Here is a 20,726-nt window from a genome sequence, read left to right as displayed (position 1 = left end):
AAAAATCAATTGTCACACTCAGATGTGAATCAAAACACCTCCATAGATGGTTTGCATTAACTACAAAAACCAAATATCAAAAGGTTTTGACACATTTTCCATCGTAAATAATCTTAAAATACAAGTAAACAAACATCAGCTGAAATGCAAAATAAGCTGTAATGATAGCTATGGATTCCCATGGTTATTGTTACATATGGTACTGCCCACCATTCACAACTAAAACTTGCAGCTCTCAACACTAAGAACATAAAACTAATGTTAGCAAACAATTTACCAAAAGGCAATCAGTAAAACGTGGCGAACAAAAGCAAGGCATTGAATATTTGAGGGTTTTATGTCATTGTTTGATGTCTTTTTGTGTATTTTTTTATTCATTTTCTGTGTATTTATCCGTCATTTTGGAAATTTCTGCTGGCATTTTGTGTATTTTAGGAGTCAATATATATGTATTTTTGTTATTTCTTGTGTGTTATGTTTTGTTACATTTTGTTTATTGTCAATCTCTCCCACAATCTGGGCCGCACGTGGCCCCCGGACCACCAGTTGCCCATGTCCGGTGTAAAAGAAAAAACTCAAACAAGATGTACCTGCCAGTTCTGATCAGTCAATAATCTTTCAAACCATTGTAGCTCGATTAGAAGCTCGGTTGTAGATTTTACTTGCAAGTAACAAACACAAAAATCTCATTCAATCTTCACATTCTGAGTGATCGTCTCTAAAAATCAGAGATTACGATAAGCTTCAAATGACTGGAGAAGAAGAACTATCTGCACTGTTAGAACAGCAATCTGGTCACAGCTAAAGCAAAAGGCAGATCGTTCCTAATTAATGTCTGTAATCAGGTTAGTGCATTCGCTGTCAGTCAGATGAAGGTAATAGAATAGAACTTTAGAATAGAGCAGAATGTTATTGTTTGTTCAAAAGAGCAGAAATTTGTCTTTCAACACGACTCATTAAAAATAACTCAGTCAGTAAAAACACATCATTAAAGAACAACAAATCAAAAAGAACAAATGCATCACATATTGGAGGCGGCGGCGACGGCTGAAGCTTCTGGACGGCTGTAAATGTGCAGAGGTTTGTTCTACAGGAAATAAAGGTGGAACACCAGCATTACATACTATAGGTTCTCACGACAGAACCAACCCTCTCTACTACAGTGTGCCCTCTAAGAAAATTGTTCCAACTCTATAAGCCGCTACTTTTTTCCTAGGCTTTGAACCCTACGGCTGAAACAATAGCTGAGTTTCCATTACCCTTGGAAATGTGCAAAATCTAAATAGCACAATAAAAACTGGTGATGGAAACACATAAAAAAAAAACACTCAAATATCGCTAAAAAAGTTGTTACGCATTCATGAGGAGAAATTTCAAATGTTTCAATATTGAAATGTGTCACAGAAGCGTCATGGAAATACTTTTTCCACTAATACACGTCACAGAACGCGACGTCCCTGGTCACATGACCACTTCTCTCCCAGAAAACATGGCACAGTAGAGGAGACGGGGACATTTCTTAGCATTATACTCCTCCCCAAAACAACCTTCAATGGAAACTTGTTCAAAGCACAATTATACTTTGTCAACATTTAGAAATATCGCTTTGATTTTGTGAAAATCTGTGATAAAAAGCCAGCTATTGACGCAGCTAATTAGTGGATTTTTTTCATACACGCTTCATGCCACCAAAAAATTGAGCTCCGTCACATTAGACCAATGAAAATGTTTACATTAAATCGAGCACGCACTCACTGATCAGTCATTTTGTCATAAACAAACCCTCATCATGGCAAAGGTGTGGAGAATTGCATACGATGCAGCTTAGAAGTTGTCACACACATACAGAGAGAGAGAGAGCGCTGCAGCAGCCTGGATGAAGTAAAAGTCAGCCAGTTTGAAATAGAAGGAAACAATAAACAGCATAAAGTTGTTCAATCACCACGTTAGGTTTATTCAGGTGCGATCAGTGCACAGGACTCTGAGGCTGATGGAGAAGCTTACGTAAGGAGGATGGACAGAGTGGAGACGGAGATCAGAACAGCCTGGATACAGAAAAAGTCAGCAAGTTTGTCATAGAAAGAAACAATAAACAGCATAAAGTTGCCAAATAAAAAGTTTAGTATGTTGAGAATTGATCACGTCCGTATTCTGACTCAGAGTCCGGACTCAGCCTGATCGCTCCACGGTAGTTCACGGTAGAAAGGGCGGAGTCTGGTTCCAGTAAAAAATGACCATAAAAGCTGTAAATGGACTGATATGTAGATGTCAGGCAGTGAGGAGGAGACTTCATGTGGAGATGGAAACTCATCAGAATACACAGAAATCTCTGTTAAACCTAACGTGAGTATAGCCCGTCTCCCTGCCTGTTCTGATTGGTTGAGTCGTCTGAAGGGCATCCTCATCAGCCAATAGCGTGCAGCCTATAAGATGACGCGGCCTTCGTGTGGATTTTTCTTGGAAAATTGCAAAATTATTGGAATGTGGCCAATATAGCGGTGCGCTCTATAGCCCGTAAAATTATGCTATTTTAATGTTGAAGTTATTCCATGAGTTTAAATGTTTTCTTTTTTTTTTTTACTGTTGAAGCTGTTCATACCAAAACATTAACATCCAACAGAATCTAAACTTATTTTAAAGCAGAGGTCTAATTAATGCTTTTATTTTTTTTATTTCCTTTTGAGAAAACACACATTTCTTAGAATTTTGGCTTTGAACACTCAATTTATTTTTAGTTTTTAAACAACATTAAAAATATGAATCATATTTTCTTGATTCTGTAACATAAAATGAATTGACACCATTCTTTTTAAAGGATTGTTGGTGCGTTTTCAGCACGAAAACAAGTTACGTGTTACACATATTCAATTTTATTCAGGTTTTTGCTGTGCCATGCGTAATGCTATTTTCCGTTCCACTCTTTGATGCCATTATGCATGGGTGTTATTGAGCAATGCTTTGACCAATCAGACTGATTGACACAGCATTGTAAAGCTAAGAGCCTGTAAAAATTGGTGATATCAAACACTATGGGAGTGGTTTTAGCGCTGGCCAATCAGAGCTGGATAAAGTAGGGACCGGCCATTTTACGCACGAGTGCTATGCGCTCATTGGACGGATTTCTCGAGTGAGACATGCTTGAATGTGTGTAATGGCGGTATCTATCTGACGACATGATTTGGATTTATCAAAATATAGAGTTTGATGCACATTGGAGCAACTTTTGATAAGAAACAACTGCGTTGTGCGTTTCTTTGGTGTCATTTTGTATAGGTGTTGTTGTTTTGTGAGTTTCGTTGCTTGTTTTGTGTGTCTGAGGTCCTTTTGCATTTTTTGTTGTTGCTTCGTGTATTATGCTGGGCTTTATATTAATTCCAATTTATTGAATTACAATTTTTGGTGGAATTGTCTTGAGGGCCGCACAGAATTAGCCCGAGGGCCGCATGTGGCCCCCGGACCACCAGTTGTCCATATCTGGTGTAAGAGAAAGAACTCAAACAAGATGTACCTGCCAGTTCTGACCACTCACTAATCTTTCAAACCATTGCCGTAGACGATTAGAAGCTCGGTTGTAGATTTTACTTGCAAGTAACAAACACAAAAATCTCATTCAATCTTCACATTCTCCTGAGTGATCGTCTCTAAAAATCAGAGATTACTATAAGCTTCAAATGACTGGAGAAGATAAATTATCTGCACTGTTAGAACAGCAATCTGGTCACAGCTAAAGCAAAAGGCAGATCGTTTCTAATTAAAGTCGGTAATCGGGTTAGTGCGTTCGCTGTCAGTCAGACGGAAGGTAAAGGAATGCATCACATCTTGGAGGCGGTGGCGACAGCTGAGGCTCCTGGACGGCTGTAAACGTGCAGAGGTTTGTTCTGCAGGAAACAAAGATGGAACACCAGCATTACATACTATAGGTTCGCACGACAGAACCAACCCTCTCTACTACAGTGTGTCTTCTAAGAAAATTGTTTCAACTCTAGGAGTTAACGTAATTTCTGGACTATAAGCTGCTACTTTTTTCCTAGGCTTTGAACCCTGCGGCTGAAACAATAGCTGAGTTTCCATTACCCTTGCAAATACTAAAATCTAAATAACGCAATGAAAACTGTTGATGAAAACACCTGAAAAAAAAACCACTCAAATATTGCTAAAACGTTTTTACGCTTTCATGAGGAGAAATTTCATATGTTTCAATAATGAAATGTGTCACAAAAGCACCATGGAAACACTTTTTCCACAAATACACGTCACAGAATGTGACGTACCTGGTCACATGACCACTTCTCTCCCAGAAAACATGGCGCGGTACGTGTAAACAGAAGAGGAGACCGGGACATTTCTTAGCATTATACCTAAAAATTGTTACGGCTACATTAGACATGAAACAACAAAGGCATACAGAGTGTTATAAGGAGGCTCTGAACGTCAGTTTTTCTGTAGCAAAGTCTCGCGGGATGAGATTTCACAGGAGTTACAAGGCTCCTCCCCAAAACAATCTTCAATGGAAACACGTTCAAAGCACAATTATACTTTGTCAACATTTAGAAATATCGCTTTGATTTTGTGAAAATCTGTGATAAAAAGCCAGCTATTGACGCAGCTAATTAGTGGATTTTTTTCATACACGCTTCATGCCACCAAAAAATTGAGCTCCGTCACATTAGACCAATGAAATTGCCGTTAAGGTGCATCAATGAAACTGTTTACATTAAATCGAATCGCCCTCCCTGAATCATTCTGATCAGCATTTTGTCATAAACAAACCATCATCATGGCAAAGGCGTGGAGAAATGCATACGATGGAGCTTTGAAGTTGTCACACACAGAAAGAGGGAGAGAGAGAGAGAGAGAGAGAGAGAGAGAGCGAAAGAGAGAGAGAGAGAGAGAGAGAGAGAGAGAGAGAGAGAGAGAGAGAGAGAGAGCGAAAGAGAGAGAGAGAGAGAGAGAGAGAGAGCGTTGCAGCAGCCTGGATAAAGTAAAAGTCATCCAGTTTGAAATAGAAGGAAACAATAAACAGCATAAAGTTGTTAAATCACCACGTTAGGTTTGTTCAGGTGGACACTGTTGTAAAACCTGAAAAAAATTGGTGATATCAAACACTATGGGAGTGGTTTTAGCGTTGGCCAATCAGAGCTGGATAAAGTAGGGACCGGACATTTTACGCACGAGCACTATGCGCTCATTGGACGGATTTCTTCACTGAGAAATGCCTGAATGTGTGTAATGGCGGTGTCTATCTGACGACATGATTTGGATTTATCAAAATATAGAGTTTTATACACATTGGAGCAACTTTTGATAAGAAACAACAAAAGTAAACAATTTGTCATCATTGTTGACTTTTGCCGCTGTGCATTTCCTGATTTTGTGGCGTTGTTTTGGTACGTAACATACCTGACCTGTATATCAGTGGATTCCGCTCAGCCTGTAGTTTCATGTTGTCTCTTGTAATAGAGATCTGTGTTTATTTTGTGAAGCAAAGGACTGAAAAAGGCAGAGTTTGTGAAGTTGTCGGCTTTTCCCTCTTTGAACATAATGGTCTGGTGTGTGTGTGTGTGTGTGTGTGTGTGTGTGTGTGTGTGTGTGCGCTGTGGTCTTTTGTTCTGAGTAGGTGTTACTTATTCAAGGTAACTATGGCAACGTTGACGAGAGTAAATGGAGTAGGACAGTGAAATGGTTTACCTTCTGAGTCTCTGTGCTGTACTTGTTGAGAAAGCTCTGAACCCCGTTTGCGTAGTCTGGATGAACAGCCTTCAGGTTCTCCACCTGCACACATACCATAGATGTAAGATCATTGAGTTTCTGTTGGTAAAAGCCACACATCTGTTCGTATAGGCTTTTTTTTGTGTACTACATGTTAAAGTTTGATAAAAAAAACAAAAAAAAAAACAACATTCATCACTGATTCTATAAGAGAAAGGAAGAAAGCGCAACAGTTTTTTTTTGTTTTTAAACGGCGAGAGGGAAGCAGTAGCAAAAATACATCTGAAGTGGAAAAAAACCCTGAACATTTGGAATCCAAACCTTTTTATTATTAAAAAAAATTATACATTTTTTATATTACATTATTAAAATGGACAACATTACGATAATTAAAGAGTTTAACTTGAAGGTTCCCAATTTTTCATGTTTATTAAAGTGTGTTACAAACACTGAGTAGCCAGGTTAGTGCACACAGTGACATGTGTACAACCTCAGATGGGGTCCTGACCCCAAGGTTGAAAAACACTGGTTTAACTTGATAGAAGGGATAATGTGCCTGCAATCAGCTTCCTTCTTAAATTCCAATACTTAAATGTAATTTGCCAACATACTGTTAGAAGAATTAAATAAATAAATACAGCCAATCAGACTCAATTGTTCAATTAAAGTTCCTACAGCCCGAGACAAAGTAAATATATCAAAATAGCCTCACCACATCACTAACATAAGATTTCAGCTCAATTCTACCCAAATGTTTATTTTCATATACAACATTAGGTTTTAAACGAGAACATTAGAGAATAATCAATTGGACTTTATGCAGTATTTTCTGTCATTGTCAAGCATCATTAAATATTAGGAATGTCCCGGTATTGACGATATAGTGATACAGCGGTATTAAAAGTGCCTCGATATCGTCATGGTTATGTCACGATATAAAATAATGAGCCATTGCGCTTAAAATTAAGTTTTTTGGTTGGCTGTAGCGGACATTTTCAGAGTAAACTACAAGTACCATAATGCATTGCGGCTTCGTCATAGGTTACAGGTGGTGGTGTACATGACATGTTTGTGTGTAATTAATTTTCCCACTGGGTTTTTTGAGTTTTTCTTGCCTAAGGAGGGTCTAAGGACGGGGGATGACATTTATTATCCATTTGTTTAAATCCAGCAAACATTGGTGCAAACTTTATATATATATTTATCATTCACATGTCCCATAGAATTAAACCAGGGAACTATTTTACTTTGAACCTGCAAATAAACCCCTTTATAACACAGATTACAGAGTATGTACACCTCTTTGTACATCCAACCTTCAAACACATACTCATTTGGCTATAATTGACAACTCTACTTAAGCTCCACCCACTATATGAATACATACTTCAGACAGGTACTGTACTAGTTAAGCTAAACACAGAATAAGGAAGTTTGCAATACTTTGATTTCTTTGGCAGTTTTTATTTATTATTATTTCATTTATTATTACTTGGCTGTTTCTATAACTGTGTTGCCTTTGACAGTGTTCCTGACTCAATTTGAATTTTTGCAATTTATCTAAAGAATATGTATCTATTAATAGGCAGTATTCAGTACAATACTGTCAAAATAGTGAACAGACATTTTTTTTTAAAGGTCATCATTCTTGTTATTGTTAGCATTGCTGTAAACTGTGGGCTTTCCTACAATAGCGCAATAATTATCGTACCGTGAGGCATTCTGCCAGTTCCTCCTCCATCTGTTGAAGTTTGGCTATTTTTTTCTTCATATCGCTTCTTTATAGTCAGGCACTGAAATGGGCCTGGGACGATAATCAATGAATCATTTAATAAAACGATTTAAAAAATGTATGTTCTGATTGAATCATGCTTTAGCTTTACCGAGAAAAATTCAAAAAATACAAAACCACTAGCGTGCAAACTCTCAACTTCCTGTAGCAGGAAGTTGTGTTCCCTGTGAGCTTCATCCTGACCACAAGTGTCTACTGAAGCACTGGTTTACAGCCAATGACTTTGTTCCTTTGCCACCCCACTGTAGTCAGAGTAGTGAAGATTAAAACCTACCATTCGTTTCTGAATGAAGAGCTGAGCTCCTTTCAGGGCACCTGCCATGTTCTGACAGAGCCTTTGTCGCTCCTCTTCATTCAGCACCTCCATGAAGAAGGTACGAACCTGCAATTAGAAGATCCACACTGAGAATACTAACATTTTCATCCTGATTGAGGACAAAGAATAACAAATGTATTCAAAACAGTCAGTTCTGCTAAAATGGGATCAACGCACTCAAATAAATATTGGAGAAACTGTGGCACACACACACACACACACACACACACACACACACACACACACACACACACACACACACATAGGCAACCATACTCACATTATCTGGGCATGTACGAAACTGAGACAAATTTTGTGATGGACTTTTTTGAAATTTTATTCCATCAAAACCTAGTTAAAGATCGTAGAGTGGTAATTCTTGGCCCAACACCAGCAGGCATTGATGGAAAAGCTAGAAAATATCTCTTACAAATAATGACAACAGCAGCAATTAAATACATCACAATTAATTGGCTAAAACCAAACTTAGAGAAATATGCTTTAAGACTCCAGAAAAGAATATTTTTTACTAGATGGAAATCTGCCGACGCCATAATCGTGCAATGAAATGATCTGAACTCATCCACATATTAATCCACTCATTTCAAACCAATCTTGTCAATCCCACATATCTGGTTCTTGTTTTTTAATTAATCATTTATTTATTTATCTATTTATACATTTATTTAGTTTTGTTTCCCCCCTTTCTTTTTCTTTTTCTTTTTCCTTACCTGGTTGCCTTTCTGAATAACATCACTTTGCTGAAGTAATTGTATTTGTGACTGAAATATGTTCAGATCTGCCATTATTAAAACCTGATTGTTACTATCTGTCAATCACAACACAATATGGATACAGCTGTAAGAATTTTAGAAAATCTAATAAATTAGAAAATGTACCAGTTGTCTACTTCAAAAATAAAAAATGAGTTCTAAAAAAACAGTCAGTGCTGTGCCAATGTCCTGTTTACAAGCACTCTGAAATATCATGACACACACAAGTGTATTTGGATTTGACACATTTATAATTTCAGCTCATCTTTTTGGAGGAAATACAAATGGAAATAAATTAATAGTTTTTTTTTTTTTTTTTACAAATAAAAACAAAAAATAAATTGTAACTCTTTTTTAATTAATTAAAATGACATGTCAGAACACATCATTGTGGAGTGTTGCAGAGGTTAAACCTTCTTAACTTTGAAAATTTTATAAAATTTTGTAATTTAAAAAGAATGTATATCTGATGTTCTCAGACGGCTCATCGTCCATCTTGGATTTGTGGGCTCCATCACACGAGGAGCTGCTAATGAAAATGTGAAAGTGCTCTGTAGAAAAAACACCTTTGGACAGTCAGCCTTTACTGTCCACGGCGCTAAACATTGTCTCCTGAGCTGAAACAGGACTTAGATCTGGTGGCTTTCAAAAATGAATTTAAAAAGTGTGTAATCATTTTGTGTAATGCACTTCCTTTGCATAACGTCAGAATTAATGTTACTGTAAATGTATTTTCTGTATTCTGCATTTTCTGTGTGCATTTGAAAAGCCCTTCGAGGGACGGACATTGCAAATTAGCCTTGGCTATAAATGTTGTAGTGTGGTACATGTTGATTGTTCACACTTGTCCCTATCAAATAAATTAATAATTAAAAAATAAAAACAGTGTGAAACATTTGCAGAGAGATTAGAAAAACCATCACACAGATATTTGGTTATAAATAGATTGATGTCTCCTGTTCATCACCTGGGTGACGTTATCTTCATCTTCACTGTTGTATCGAGTCACCTCTGCAGACACGTTGAACTTGGACTCCATAAACTGTGGCTGGGTGTGTGGGGCGCTGAAGCTGTTCGGGTAATAATTGGGAGCTCCGCCTAACAAGAGGAAATAGAGCAAACAATGCTTTGTTGGAAAAAAGCACAAAAACAAAACCCTAAATGTAGTAAATTACTGTAAATGAGTCTGTAAAGATGGTGTTGTATTAGAATTAAAAACAGGCAAGAACTATTATTGTATTTGGCAATTTATAATTGCTTATACTGTAAATATATATTTATACATCATTCCTTTCCCCTAAATATTTGTCTGTTATTAACTTGTCTCCTCCTCTCACCCTTTAAAACCACAATACTATCATTATAATTATTATATCACACACACGGTGAAGGGGGAGAATAGCAGCACGCAGCCAGAATTCCTGCCGCTTTTCCAGTTTACGCTGTCAGATTGTGTACACACTGATTCTAGAAGCTAAGCTTAAATATTGTCAGGATGTTAGCTTTTAAGCTGATTGCTTGTGTAGAATCATTATTGGGGGAACTAGACTTAGTAAATGCACACACACACACACACACACACACACACACACACACACACACACACACACACACACACACACACACACACACACACACACACACACACACACACACACACACACACACACACACACACACACACACACACACACACACACACACACACACACACAGACAGAGTGTGGTAAGCTGTTAGCACTTTTTCTGTAATTGTCTCAGTCTCTGTATCGTATTTGGCAAAAAAAATAAAAAAAAATAAATTATGAACAATAAACTGAACTGGTTAATTTTAAAATGTGTGAGCCGAACTCTGTGTAGAAAATGAACTTTCCCATCACTGGTTATAACCGAGTTACACGTGTAACTTTTTTAATAACCTATAAAAAACATGTAGAATTTATAATATTAGTTAATATTCATTCTAAATCCTTGAGAACTCGCTCTGGGTTTGATTACAGTCTGAAGGCTGACATCTGATGGCTAAAACTTAAAGACCCTGTTTAAACAAAGGTTTAAAAGTTTAAAACACGACTTGGTTTCACATTAGTTATAAAATGCTTACAATACATCACATGTCTACATGGATTAAAATGTTTATGAACCCATTGACCCTATTTTCCATTGTTGGTCTGATGACTTCTTTAGACGTCTTCCCTACACACCAAGTGAAGACAGTCTCACAGCGCCCCCATGTGGATTAGGTTCAAATATGATAATAGACGTTTGTGACTACGCCCAGATTGTGACCTACCTTGATTGTCAAACATGCACATGGGGCCATCCCGCTGGTAGTTGGCCACACAGGCCCTGTAGGGGCAGTTGACAGGGAGTTGCAGGTAGTTGGCCCCAAGCCGGTGACGATGTGTGTCTGGGTAGGAGAAGAGTCGACCCTGGAGATGGAAGGAAACAATGAGGTGGGAATTCAGACCTCTACAAGTGGTTCTCAACCTTGGGGACGCCAGATGCCTTCAAGAAACTAATAGTAGAACAACTTGAGCCTGTTTTTGCTTATTTTTACCCCTTTTTCTGCAACGTCGTCTTTGTTAACGCTTTTATTCTTTTATTTGTGATTTTTTTTTTCTCCTGTGGCTGTAACATAAGCAATTTCCCCCTGAGATTAATAAAGGAATTCTGATTCTGATTCTGATGTAGACCCATTTTTGTCACTTTTAACTAGGGATGCATGATTATGGGCAAAATGATAATCATGATTATTTTGATCAATATTGTAATCCCGATTATAATCACAATTATTTATCATACTGAGAAAAATCTGTTTTTATAGCACTACTTTTAAACAAACAATATGTGTACAGTTTACAGTGCAAAAATTAGCATTAAAATGAAATTTTAATAAAAAATAATAATAATTAAAAAGGAATTACCCCAAGATTTTAAAATGTACCAAAGGCTAACTGAATAAAAACACTATTACAGAGTGCAGAGACAATCAGGTTAATTTAATCGTAGCAACCAAAATCGTGATCACGATTATAATGTGATTAATTGTGCAGCCCTACTTTTAACCTCTTTTCACCATATTTCATGTTATTTTTGCCAATTTAATCACATTTGCGATTTGTAATGCCCATTTTTTGCCAGTTTAAACTAATTGTTCCAATATTGTCACTTTGAACCCTTTTTTACCACTTTTTGTCTGTTTTTGGTCACTCTAAACTGCAACTTTTAACCAATTTCTGTGGTTTTTAAAATCATATTTCACCACCTTTTCCACCATTTTTGGTCACTTTTAACCCATTTTATTGTCTTTAAGATTAATATATTCTATGGTTCAACACACGACTAAACTTCCTGGATAACAATGGATATTATTCAGATGAATAAATAAATGTAGTTATCACAGATTCATAGACTTCATAGATGGACCCCAAAAATCACTCCCCTTTATTCCCCCTTATAGATGGCCCTGTCTCCACATGACTGTAGCGTCTCTGGCACCTTTAATTTGGGGCTGGAAAGGTTGCGAACCACTGCTCTAGAGAAGCCTCAGAGTCTTGTCGTGGTGGTGACAAAACTGATTTAGGTGTGTGTGCACTTTGCATCACCTGCAGCATTTTGTCAGGGCTGGCCTCGATGCCAGGTGGCATGTTGCTGGGGTCGAAGGCCAGCTGCTCTACCTCTGCAAAGTAGTTCACTGGGTTCCTGTTGAGCACCATCTTCCCCACAGGAATCAGAGGGTACTCTTTGTGCGACCACACCTGGAGACAAAGACAAAATTGGAGTTCTTTGAGGCACGCCACGAAAGCCCCACAAATGTGTAAAGGAGCATTCACACCGAACACAACCGAAACGACGAGATTACATTCAAAATCAATGTAAATGACGCAACTTCAAGCAAACTCCCTTCATGCGACCCGACTTGCGTGATTCCGCCGACGATGTCCTGCGTGACCTAATCGCTCAAAGTTAAAAAATTTGAACTTTTCAAGCGGAAACTCCCCCCATCCTTCACCGTCTGTAGAGCCGAGGCAGCAGCCCCTCCCTCTCGCTACAGTGAGACGACTGTACACTTCCTCAACTTACCGGGGCAAAAGTATAGCAGTTAACTTCTTGAATAAGCCTACATTCTTAGTGAAGTCATCCTTTAGTAACTCCATAAGTTGATCATTTAAACTGTAAAAGCAGTGCTGTCTGTGCTGTAAACGTAAAAGTGATCAGCACTCTCTCTCCCCAGTCACCAGCACACACATGTATACAGACAGAGACACACAGTCATCATGTCACTGCAGTGATGAAGTGACCAAAAAGCACCACTATGTTCAAGCAACTCATCAAGGGCGATTGAGGTGAGAACGCATTTTAAGGGTGCAAGAGAAAACCGATTCAGTGATATATTGTGATATTTCACTGCGTGATTATCATTTGATCAAAAAAAAAAAAAAGATTGCACTAACATATGCATATGCACAGTCACTAGGTGTCAGTGACATCAGACCTTGTTAAAATACCTCACTCCTCAAAGCATTTTAGCTGGAAATTGATGGCACTTTATTTTTAAAAAACAAACTGGGCTCTTTTATGGATGTATTTTTTGTATAAAATGTAAGAACTTACCAGAATCTGTTGTAGAAGCAGATTTTTGTTTGTAATGTAATTTGACACTTTGATAAACATACCACTTCATTTTGATATTGGTCCTTGAATTACAGTTAGTTACCATTTGTTTGCTCTCGAAAGTTTAAAAAAAAATGAAATAAACTGTATTTTATACCATTTTGTACATGTAAAGGTGACATTTTTATTTACTGATATCATGTTATTGATATAATATATAAGCAGAATGGTCATTAAAATGTTATAAAATTCTGACATTACACATGGGTAGGGGTGTGCATTACCATGAATCTGACGATACAATATGATTCACAATTTGCATGTCACGATACAATATATCCCGATACTAAAAGATACGATATACATCGCAATATATCATAAACAGTATATATAAAGGAGCATACCTTGGTGAGGTCAAAGGGGTTGAACTGAAACTTCTCCGCCTCCTCGAAGGTCATGACCTGGATGTAAAACGTCCATGACGGGAAGTTGTCATTAGCGATTGCGTTGTACAGGTCTCCGATGGCGTAATCTGGATTAGCGGAAGCCATGCGGTTTGCCTCTTCCACAGACATGTTCTTTATTCCTTGATCAGTCTAAGGCGACAACAAATAAACACAAAGAAAACAGGAATAAAGAACAACAGCAGAAAAACGCACATCATGAAAGGATGATTTGTGTTTCCATTTTAAAAACACAAACCTTGAAGTGGAACTTGCAGTAGATTGGCTCTCCATCAGCATTGACTAGTTTGAAGGTGTGTGATCCATAACCATTCATGTGGCGGTAGCCATCGGGGAGGCCGCGGTCACTGAACAGGAAGGACACCTGCTCAGGAGACACCAGACAAAGGACAATGAGACATTTATAAAACACCAAATACACAAAACCAGTGGTTCTCAAACTTTTCTGGCTCAAGTTCCCCTTTTGTCCAACTACAACCTTTTACTCAGAATTCTGCGGAAAAATCAACTATAGAGCATAATGATGGAATGAATGAGTGATAACACACATTTAAAATAATCTAATTTTGTAAATAAGTGGAATGAAACAGTATTTAGCGGCTACTGAATAGATTTATTTTTCTATAGTTTTAATCATTTAAGGTCACCTCCCTCCTGATATGGGAACAAGACTGACTCTTGTATTTTTAGTTCATGTTCTAATCAAGATCATTTCTATCATCATTTTGCGTTTTTTGTTTTGTGTGTTTTTGGTGTCATTTTGTGTATTTTGTTGTTGTTTGTCTGTTCTTTTTTATTATTCAGTATATTTTGCTTTTATTTTGTGTGTTGTTGGTATTATTTTAATTATTCTCTCTCAGTGTGTGTGTTTTTGGTGTTGTTTGCGTTTGGTTGCTTCTTATGTCGTTTGTTATTTTTGTGTATTTTGTAGTGATCTTGTGTATTTTTTTGTCAGTTAGTGTGTCTTTGTTGTAGTTCTGGGTGTTGCTAGTAGTAGTAAGTATTTTTCTCTCTTAGTGTATGTTGTGTGCCATTTTGTTGTCGTCTGTTCTTTTTACTATTCAGTGCATTTTTCACCTATTTTGTGTGTTTTTGTTGTTGTTTTGTGAGTTGCTGGTAATATTCAGTATGACTATCATTTTTAACTAAAATTAAACAAATAATTTTTCATGCTTTCATTTGTTAATTTTCCTGTCTCCCTCAAGTACCCCCTGTAGTGCCATTGCGTACCCCTCGTACCACTGAACCAAAACAAATGCAAAACCCTAGTTTTATAAATAACATTTTCTTGTCAGAAAGTGAACAATAGATGTGACAGCTCAACATTGGACTCATGAGCAGGTACCTGATGAAGGCTCTCAGGCCTCAGACTCCAAAAGTCCCACACCATGTCGGGGTCTTTCATGTGGGTTTGTGGATTACGCTTCTGGGAATGAATGAAGGACGGGAACTGAAACCACAGGGACAAAAACAACACAGTTTAGGAACAAAACACACACGCGTAATCCAGAAAATGTATAATATATCTGTGTCACATTGATTTGAGCCTGCAGTATCACAGCAACTCACCAAGATGGCATCCCTAATAAAGAAGATGGGAGTGTTGTTGCCAGTCAGGTCCCAGTTTCCATCCTCAGTGTAAAACTTGACAGCAAAGCCGCGAGGGTCTCGCACGGTGTCGGCTGAGCCTGATTCTCCAGCTGTGATCGAGAGGCAGAAAGTCACAAACTAACATCACCCACCGCGGGTCAAATGTTGTTCAAACCTGAATACTTTCACACCTAACACTTAACACAACACTAACTCACATTATATCATTTTTGCGAAGTATTCATTTGACAAAATTTCCCAAACTGTCAAAATTTGAATTATTTGTATATACAGTAGTCTCTCGTTATATCGCGGTTCACCTTACGCTTACGGTTTCGCTGATTTTTTTACAGTGCAATTTTGGATGCATTTTTTTTACAGCATTGCGCATTGTGTTCTGCGTCCTGATTGGCTATTGCTGCATTCAACCACCAGCGACACATCCAACTCGGTGAGTTTCACTGCCTGCTGAAGCGAGGAGCTGTGCTCCTTTTTCTCCCATCACAAACATAAACCACCAGTGAAAAAAGCCAGTGTGATTAGCGGCTAATGCTATCCTAGCTCAGTGCTACAGAGAGAACTTTTCCCTGCTACTACCACCTCCTCACTGATTCTCCTCCACACCTAATCCTTCCTAGTCTGGTTCTGGTTATAATACAGGTCATACAGCTCTAGGTGGTCACACACAGCTTCTATTCCATGATTGAATGGGTGAACAGACTGGTGTCCGTGTTGACATGACGTCATCATCAACAAACACTCTGAATGCGTTCGGCATCAATGTCTGATCACTAGCAGTGTGACTCTGAAGTGCTGTATGTTTGAAAACAGATTTATGTGTTAAAATCTACAAAGGTTTAAACTTTGATAGTGTTTAAACAAGAGAGAAATGTTCATTCATGTCTGAGAAAAGTGTATAGAGTGTGTGGTGAGGGGTTTTACAGCCTTAAAACATGTATAATAATTGTAAAAAAATAGAGCTGACAACTGACAGCGGATTCCACCTATTGCGGGTTATTTTTAGAACATTACCCCCGTGATAAACAAGGGACTACTGTACAGTATATAATTCAGGAAAAAAGATTAGAATCAATCCCAAAAGCAAAGAATAATCTGGGCTTTAAATAAAATTTTTTTACTCCAGGTTATTAAATGTGGGACATTCTTACCCACTGTAGAGAAGCGCACAGCGACAGGTGTCGTCTTGCCAACGTGCTCAAACACACTGGCCTTGGAATAGCGAGTGATGTCATGAGTGACCTCGAAGTAGCCAAAGGCTCCTGTGTTTTTAGAGGAAAGGCAACGTGTTAGCTTAACGTTCAGACCAACTGAAGAAACACTGCAGAGTGGAAAAGTTTTTTCTGCATGTGAGCATTCTATGACCTGGATCTGCAAAGCTGGCAGAGATTAGCTTTGTTTTTTAAGCTAATTCCTGAAACAACATTTTCTTCAACTCTTTTTCATGAATTTGACTAAAACAGAGTTAGGATTTTTTTTTTCTGTCTACTTTGCATTATCAAGTGTTTGCTTGAATGTATTTTATTAAAAACATTATAATTGTGCTTCTTTATCTAAGTCACCTTTCATTTATTTAATTGCTTGGCCTCAGGCAAGCATCACCAGTAATTTGTCTCCTGGAAAATTTACATTTTGATGAACAGAAGAAGAAAAAACCCTTCACAAAACCTCAGGCTTGTTAAGGTTTCATTTATTCAGACAACTTTTTTCAGGAAACTGACTTTGATCTCCTGACATGTTTCAACTGCCAACTGTCAGTCCTCCTCAGAGGCATCTATTGATATCTTTCATGCATCATTATGAGTGATCAGTTGACTTTCAGTTTGAAATTTCCTGAAAAAAGTGTCTGAATGAATGAAACCATAATACATTATTTCAAAATAAGACTAAATTAACTTGCTGGAATTACTCAGGCTTGTTGCTAAGTTTAATAAAACTCACTTGTAAAAACTCACATGGACAAAGTTTAAAGTAAACACTTAAATAAAAGAAAACATTTTTTTGAAAATAAAGCTTTTCATTTAGTGCTGAGACACTTTAATAGAATAATGATTGAAGAGCAACAAACAAATTTGACTTTGATTAACTCTTCACGCTGCACATTGGTTTTAAATTTAATCAAAGTGTGGCCTTGAAGTTTAAAGATGTTAAATTTACTAAACTTTATTGTTGCTAAAATGTCACCTGCTCCCTTGGCGTGAACGACTCTCTCCGGGATCCGTTCTCGGTCGAAATGAGCCATTTCATCGGTAAAGACCACATCTTGGACCAGCAAGGGCCCTCGTAGCCCTGCAGTCTGCAGGTTTAGCTTGTCTCCTACAGGATGCCCGGCCCCAGTGGTGAGCTTATCTGGTTTCTGAAAAACACAGCATTTAATAAAACAATAATAATAATAAAAGGTAAATTTGTCTCCTGTGTCTGAATGCAAATGCTCTGTTTTTTTGTTTACATCTGTGAAGGCTCAGCTATAACTGCATGGTGAAGTGCCAAAGTAGCAGATCATCAATGTGTGTTTAAAGGTGCAGTCCGCAACTCATATAAAAGTGACTTTTTGTCATATTTGCTAAAGCTGTCACTATGTAAGGACAGTCTTAAATGAAACTAGTAGGTTGTGTGAAAAAAACAGACTCATTGAGCCTCGCCCCCTCTGCTGCTCCTGCAGCCTTTGGCAGAATGCACCGTGACCGAGCAAAAAGAACCAATCGAAGCCAGGATTGTGTTTGATGGACTGTCTGACAGCTGTTGCTCACAGCCCCCGCCCCTTTCCGCCGTGGCCAAAACACAGCAAAGGTAGTGATTTTTTACAGTGTATGGTCTGGAGGAGTAGAAGATGGAATTAACAACTTCTCTGCTTGAAAGGTAATTACTGCTGCTTGATTTACATTATGTTTGATTTGTAACTGTTACACTAGAACTCTGTAATGCATGTGTTTGTTTGTTTTGCACGCTGCTCTCACTGCAGCCTCCGTGTGGGCTGCTGTGAGTGACACTGTGTTGTTACGCTGCTGCTGCTGATAGATTGGTGTGTGCACATTGAGAGAGAAGCGCTGTAGTAATATGCTTTTAACAGTGCATGTCATATTACTGTGATGTTGCTGTTGGGCTAACGTTAGCTTGTTCGCTCCTCTGAGGGAGGGCCGTTGGACACAGGGCAAGAGAGCAGCAGAGAGGGAGGAGGAGGGAGGGAGGGATCTGAAAGTTACGGACTGCACCTTTATGGTGAGAAACAGCAAAATCATGTAAAAATGTGCATCTAGATCAGATGTCACCAACCTTTCTGAAACTGAGCTTCTTCATAATAGTGCTGTATATCGTTTTGTGCAAAAGTAAACATGATTTTAGTGTTTGAAGGATTTTATTTTTTATTTTTTGTACAAAAAATGAATAAGTTTTTGGTTGATAAATAATCGTTTGAATAATCTTGATTTTAATTATGACTAAATTAATCATCATCATTATTTTTTCTATAATCACGCAGCCCTAGTTCGTAGGTACTGAATAATCTGATGGGCTACCAGTTAGAAAATCCCTTCTTAAATACTAAATATTAACGGTTTCGCTTTAATTAGGGGGTAAGATATAATAATAATAATGAAAACTTGCAGTCACTTAAAAAGGTTTAAAAGTTTCAACATAATACACTTTTTTTAAAAATCCTAATTAATACAATTGTTTCATTTTTATTACATTTCATAGAAAATCACAATCTTCCTATTTTACAAGTTACTAAAAAACAACTTTTAACTAATCATATAACATGCAACATTTGTAAAATGTAACACTTATGTCATATTTTTTGAAAATTCACCTTGCATTAAGAACAATATATTTTATATATCATATTATATAGAATATACCACAACCCATACACAAAATCTGCAACACGTGAAAAATAAACATTTAACAATTAAATGTAATACATAAACTTCATCACGTGCAGCAGTATTTAACTTAAAGGTATTGTAGAGGATGTTATTTATAAATAATTTAGATTATTTATGAATAGAATATTGGTCCTCCTAATTGTCAATCATTCTGACGTAAGGCCGTCGTACGTGCTCGTCCCTAGCTAGTTTTCACTTGCTGCGCATGCGCACTTTCAAGTGTTTAAAAGAGGGCGAATCACTAACTGGAAACAGACTTGTAAGAGGATCGCAGTGGTACGCTTTTGATTCAGATTTGACAATTATTGACCTAGTAGTTATTAGGAGAGAAGTTTATCCTAATGTAAGCAATGATTAGCGATGCGAGCCCTGGCACAAGTCACGCACCGGGCTCGTGTATGCTCTGTTGCACACTTTTAATAGGCGTTCCCTCTTGGGAGCAGGTAGAGTGTTGCGCATGTGCATTTTTTCAAAAAGTGGAGAGGGCGTTTCTTTTCTAAACTTTGGGAAAATCTTCCTCTATAACTTTAACTTAACTAATTACATCCATCATCTGTATTTATCTTTGTGAGTTTGAATCCTGGAAAGTAAATCAGATTTTAGGTGGAGCTCATTGGTGACTAGAGCTCCTGAGGGCCCCTAATATGGCCCCAAGCGGGCTTCCTGGTGCCCACGGGCACCATGTTGGTGACCCTGATATAGATGCATCCATTATTGATTCAGAGTCATAACGTATTCCCAATAATCGTAATCGAATCGTGAGGTGTCTAAAGATTCCCCACCTTCAGTTAGACTTTTTTTTTTTTTTTTTACAAAGCTTTATGAGTGTAATCGCTGTCCTGTGTTTGACGTGTAAACACTGAGGCTGAACAAACACTACATTACAACACACCAGATCCAGTGATGGTGTGCAGTCTGTTACACTGACCTCAATAGGTTAGCTATCAATATGTCTGTTTATTGGTCATGTTGTGGTTATAGAACAACAGCAGGGGTTGGAGTTTACCCCCATGTCCCTGGGAACTGACACTTTGAGTTTCATAACTGCCTATCAGTCTGGTAAACATCTGAGCTGCTTTAGATTGATATCGGACTTTATAACGCAGTGAAAGTGACGACTTCAAACTAGACTTAGTATTAGCATTAGCATTAGCTTAACTGTAGTAGAAACATTTAATACTATTATTTTAGCATAACGATGAAAAACTAAACAATAAACGCTGAACTGTGTGGAAAATTAACAACAGCGTTCGTGAAATTATAGAAAACTAAGCTAGTTTAGTTTAGTTCGTTAGTAGCCTCTTCTTCTTGTTGTTGTTGTTACCTTAAATGACCTCTCATCCAGTTCTCCCCTCAGTCAAATAAAGCACACACAAACAAACCTTTCCGCCTCTGTTCTCCATCCATATCTTCATCTGGTCAGTGGTTTTCTCCCTGTTGTCGGCCATTTGGTCAGAATTGTGCAGACTAAACACTGGGTAATAAAAGATGAAGTTTCAGTGACAGCGACGCTTAAAAAAAATGAACAGCTTCCTGGACTCTGCTCGGTGTGACTCCACCCCC

The 20,726-nt window shown here is 37.8% G+C and overlaps 1 protein-coding gene across 1 annotated transcript; it reads right to left on the bottom strand.

Moving 5' to 3' along the window:
- Positions 1-1,925: 1,925 nt before the first annotated feature.
- On the bottom strand, positions 1,926-20,726 carry cat (catalase). The gene is made up of 13 exons (XM_028450793.1): positions 20,546-20,726; positions 17,464-17,635; positions 16,431-16,541; positions 15,241-15,371; positions 15,017-15,121; positions 13,910-14,035; positions 13,612-13,803; positions 12,199-12,351; positions 10,884-11,022; positions 9,558-9,688; positions 7,776-7,883; positions 5,689-5,772; positions 1,926-3,878 (listed from the first exon to the last, which is right to left on the bottom strand). Exons 1-13 carry the CDS (start codon positions 20,609-20,611, stop codon positions 3,813-3,815), a joined length of 1,584 nt encoding a protein of 527 aa, XP_028306594.1. The 5' UTR covers positions 20,612-20,726; the 3' UTR covers positions 1,926-3,812.

This window comes from Gouania willdenowi, chromosome 6 (assembly GCF_900634775.1).
Source record: "Gouania willdenowi chromosome 6, fGouWil2.1, whole genome shotgun sequence".
NCBI lineage: Eukaryota > Metazoa > Chordata > Actinopteri > Blenniiformes > Gobiesocidae > Gouania > Gouania willdenowi.
The sequence above is the reverse complement of the archived record's forward strand: the minus strand, read 5'-3'. Positions and strand labels throughout refer to the sequence as shown.

Excerpts from the sequence above, each read along its gene's own strand:
- cat (XM_028450793.1), bottom strand. The coding sequence starts at position 20,611 with ATGGCCGACAACAGGGAGAAAACCACTGACCAGATGAAGATATGGATG. Across the intron at positions 15,122-15,240 it reads TTATTAGGGATGCCATCTTG|TTCCCGTCCTTCATTCATTC; the intron begins GTGAGTTGCTGT and ends CTGTGGTTTCAG. Across the intron at positions 11,023-12,198 it reads GCCCTGACAAAATGCTGCAG|GGTCGACTCTTCTCCTACCC; the intron begins GTGATGCAAAGT and ends TTCCATCTCCAG.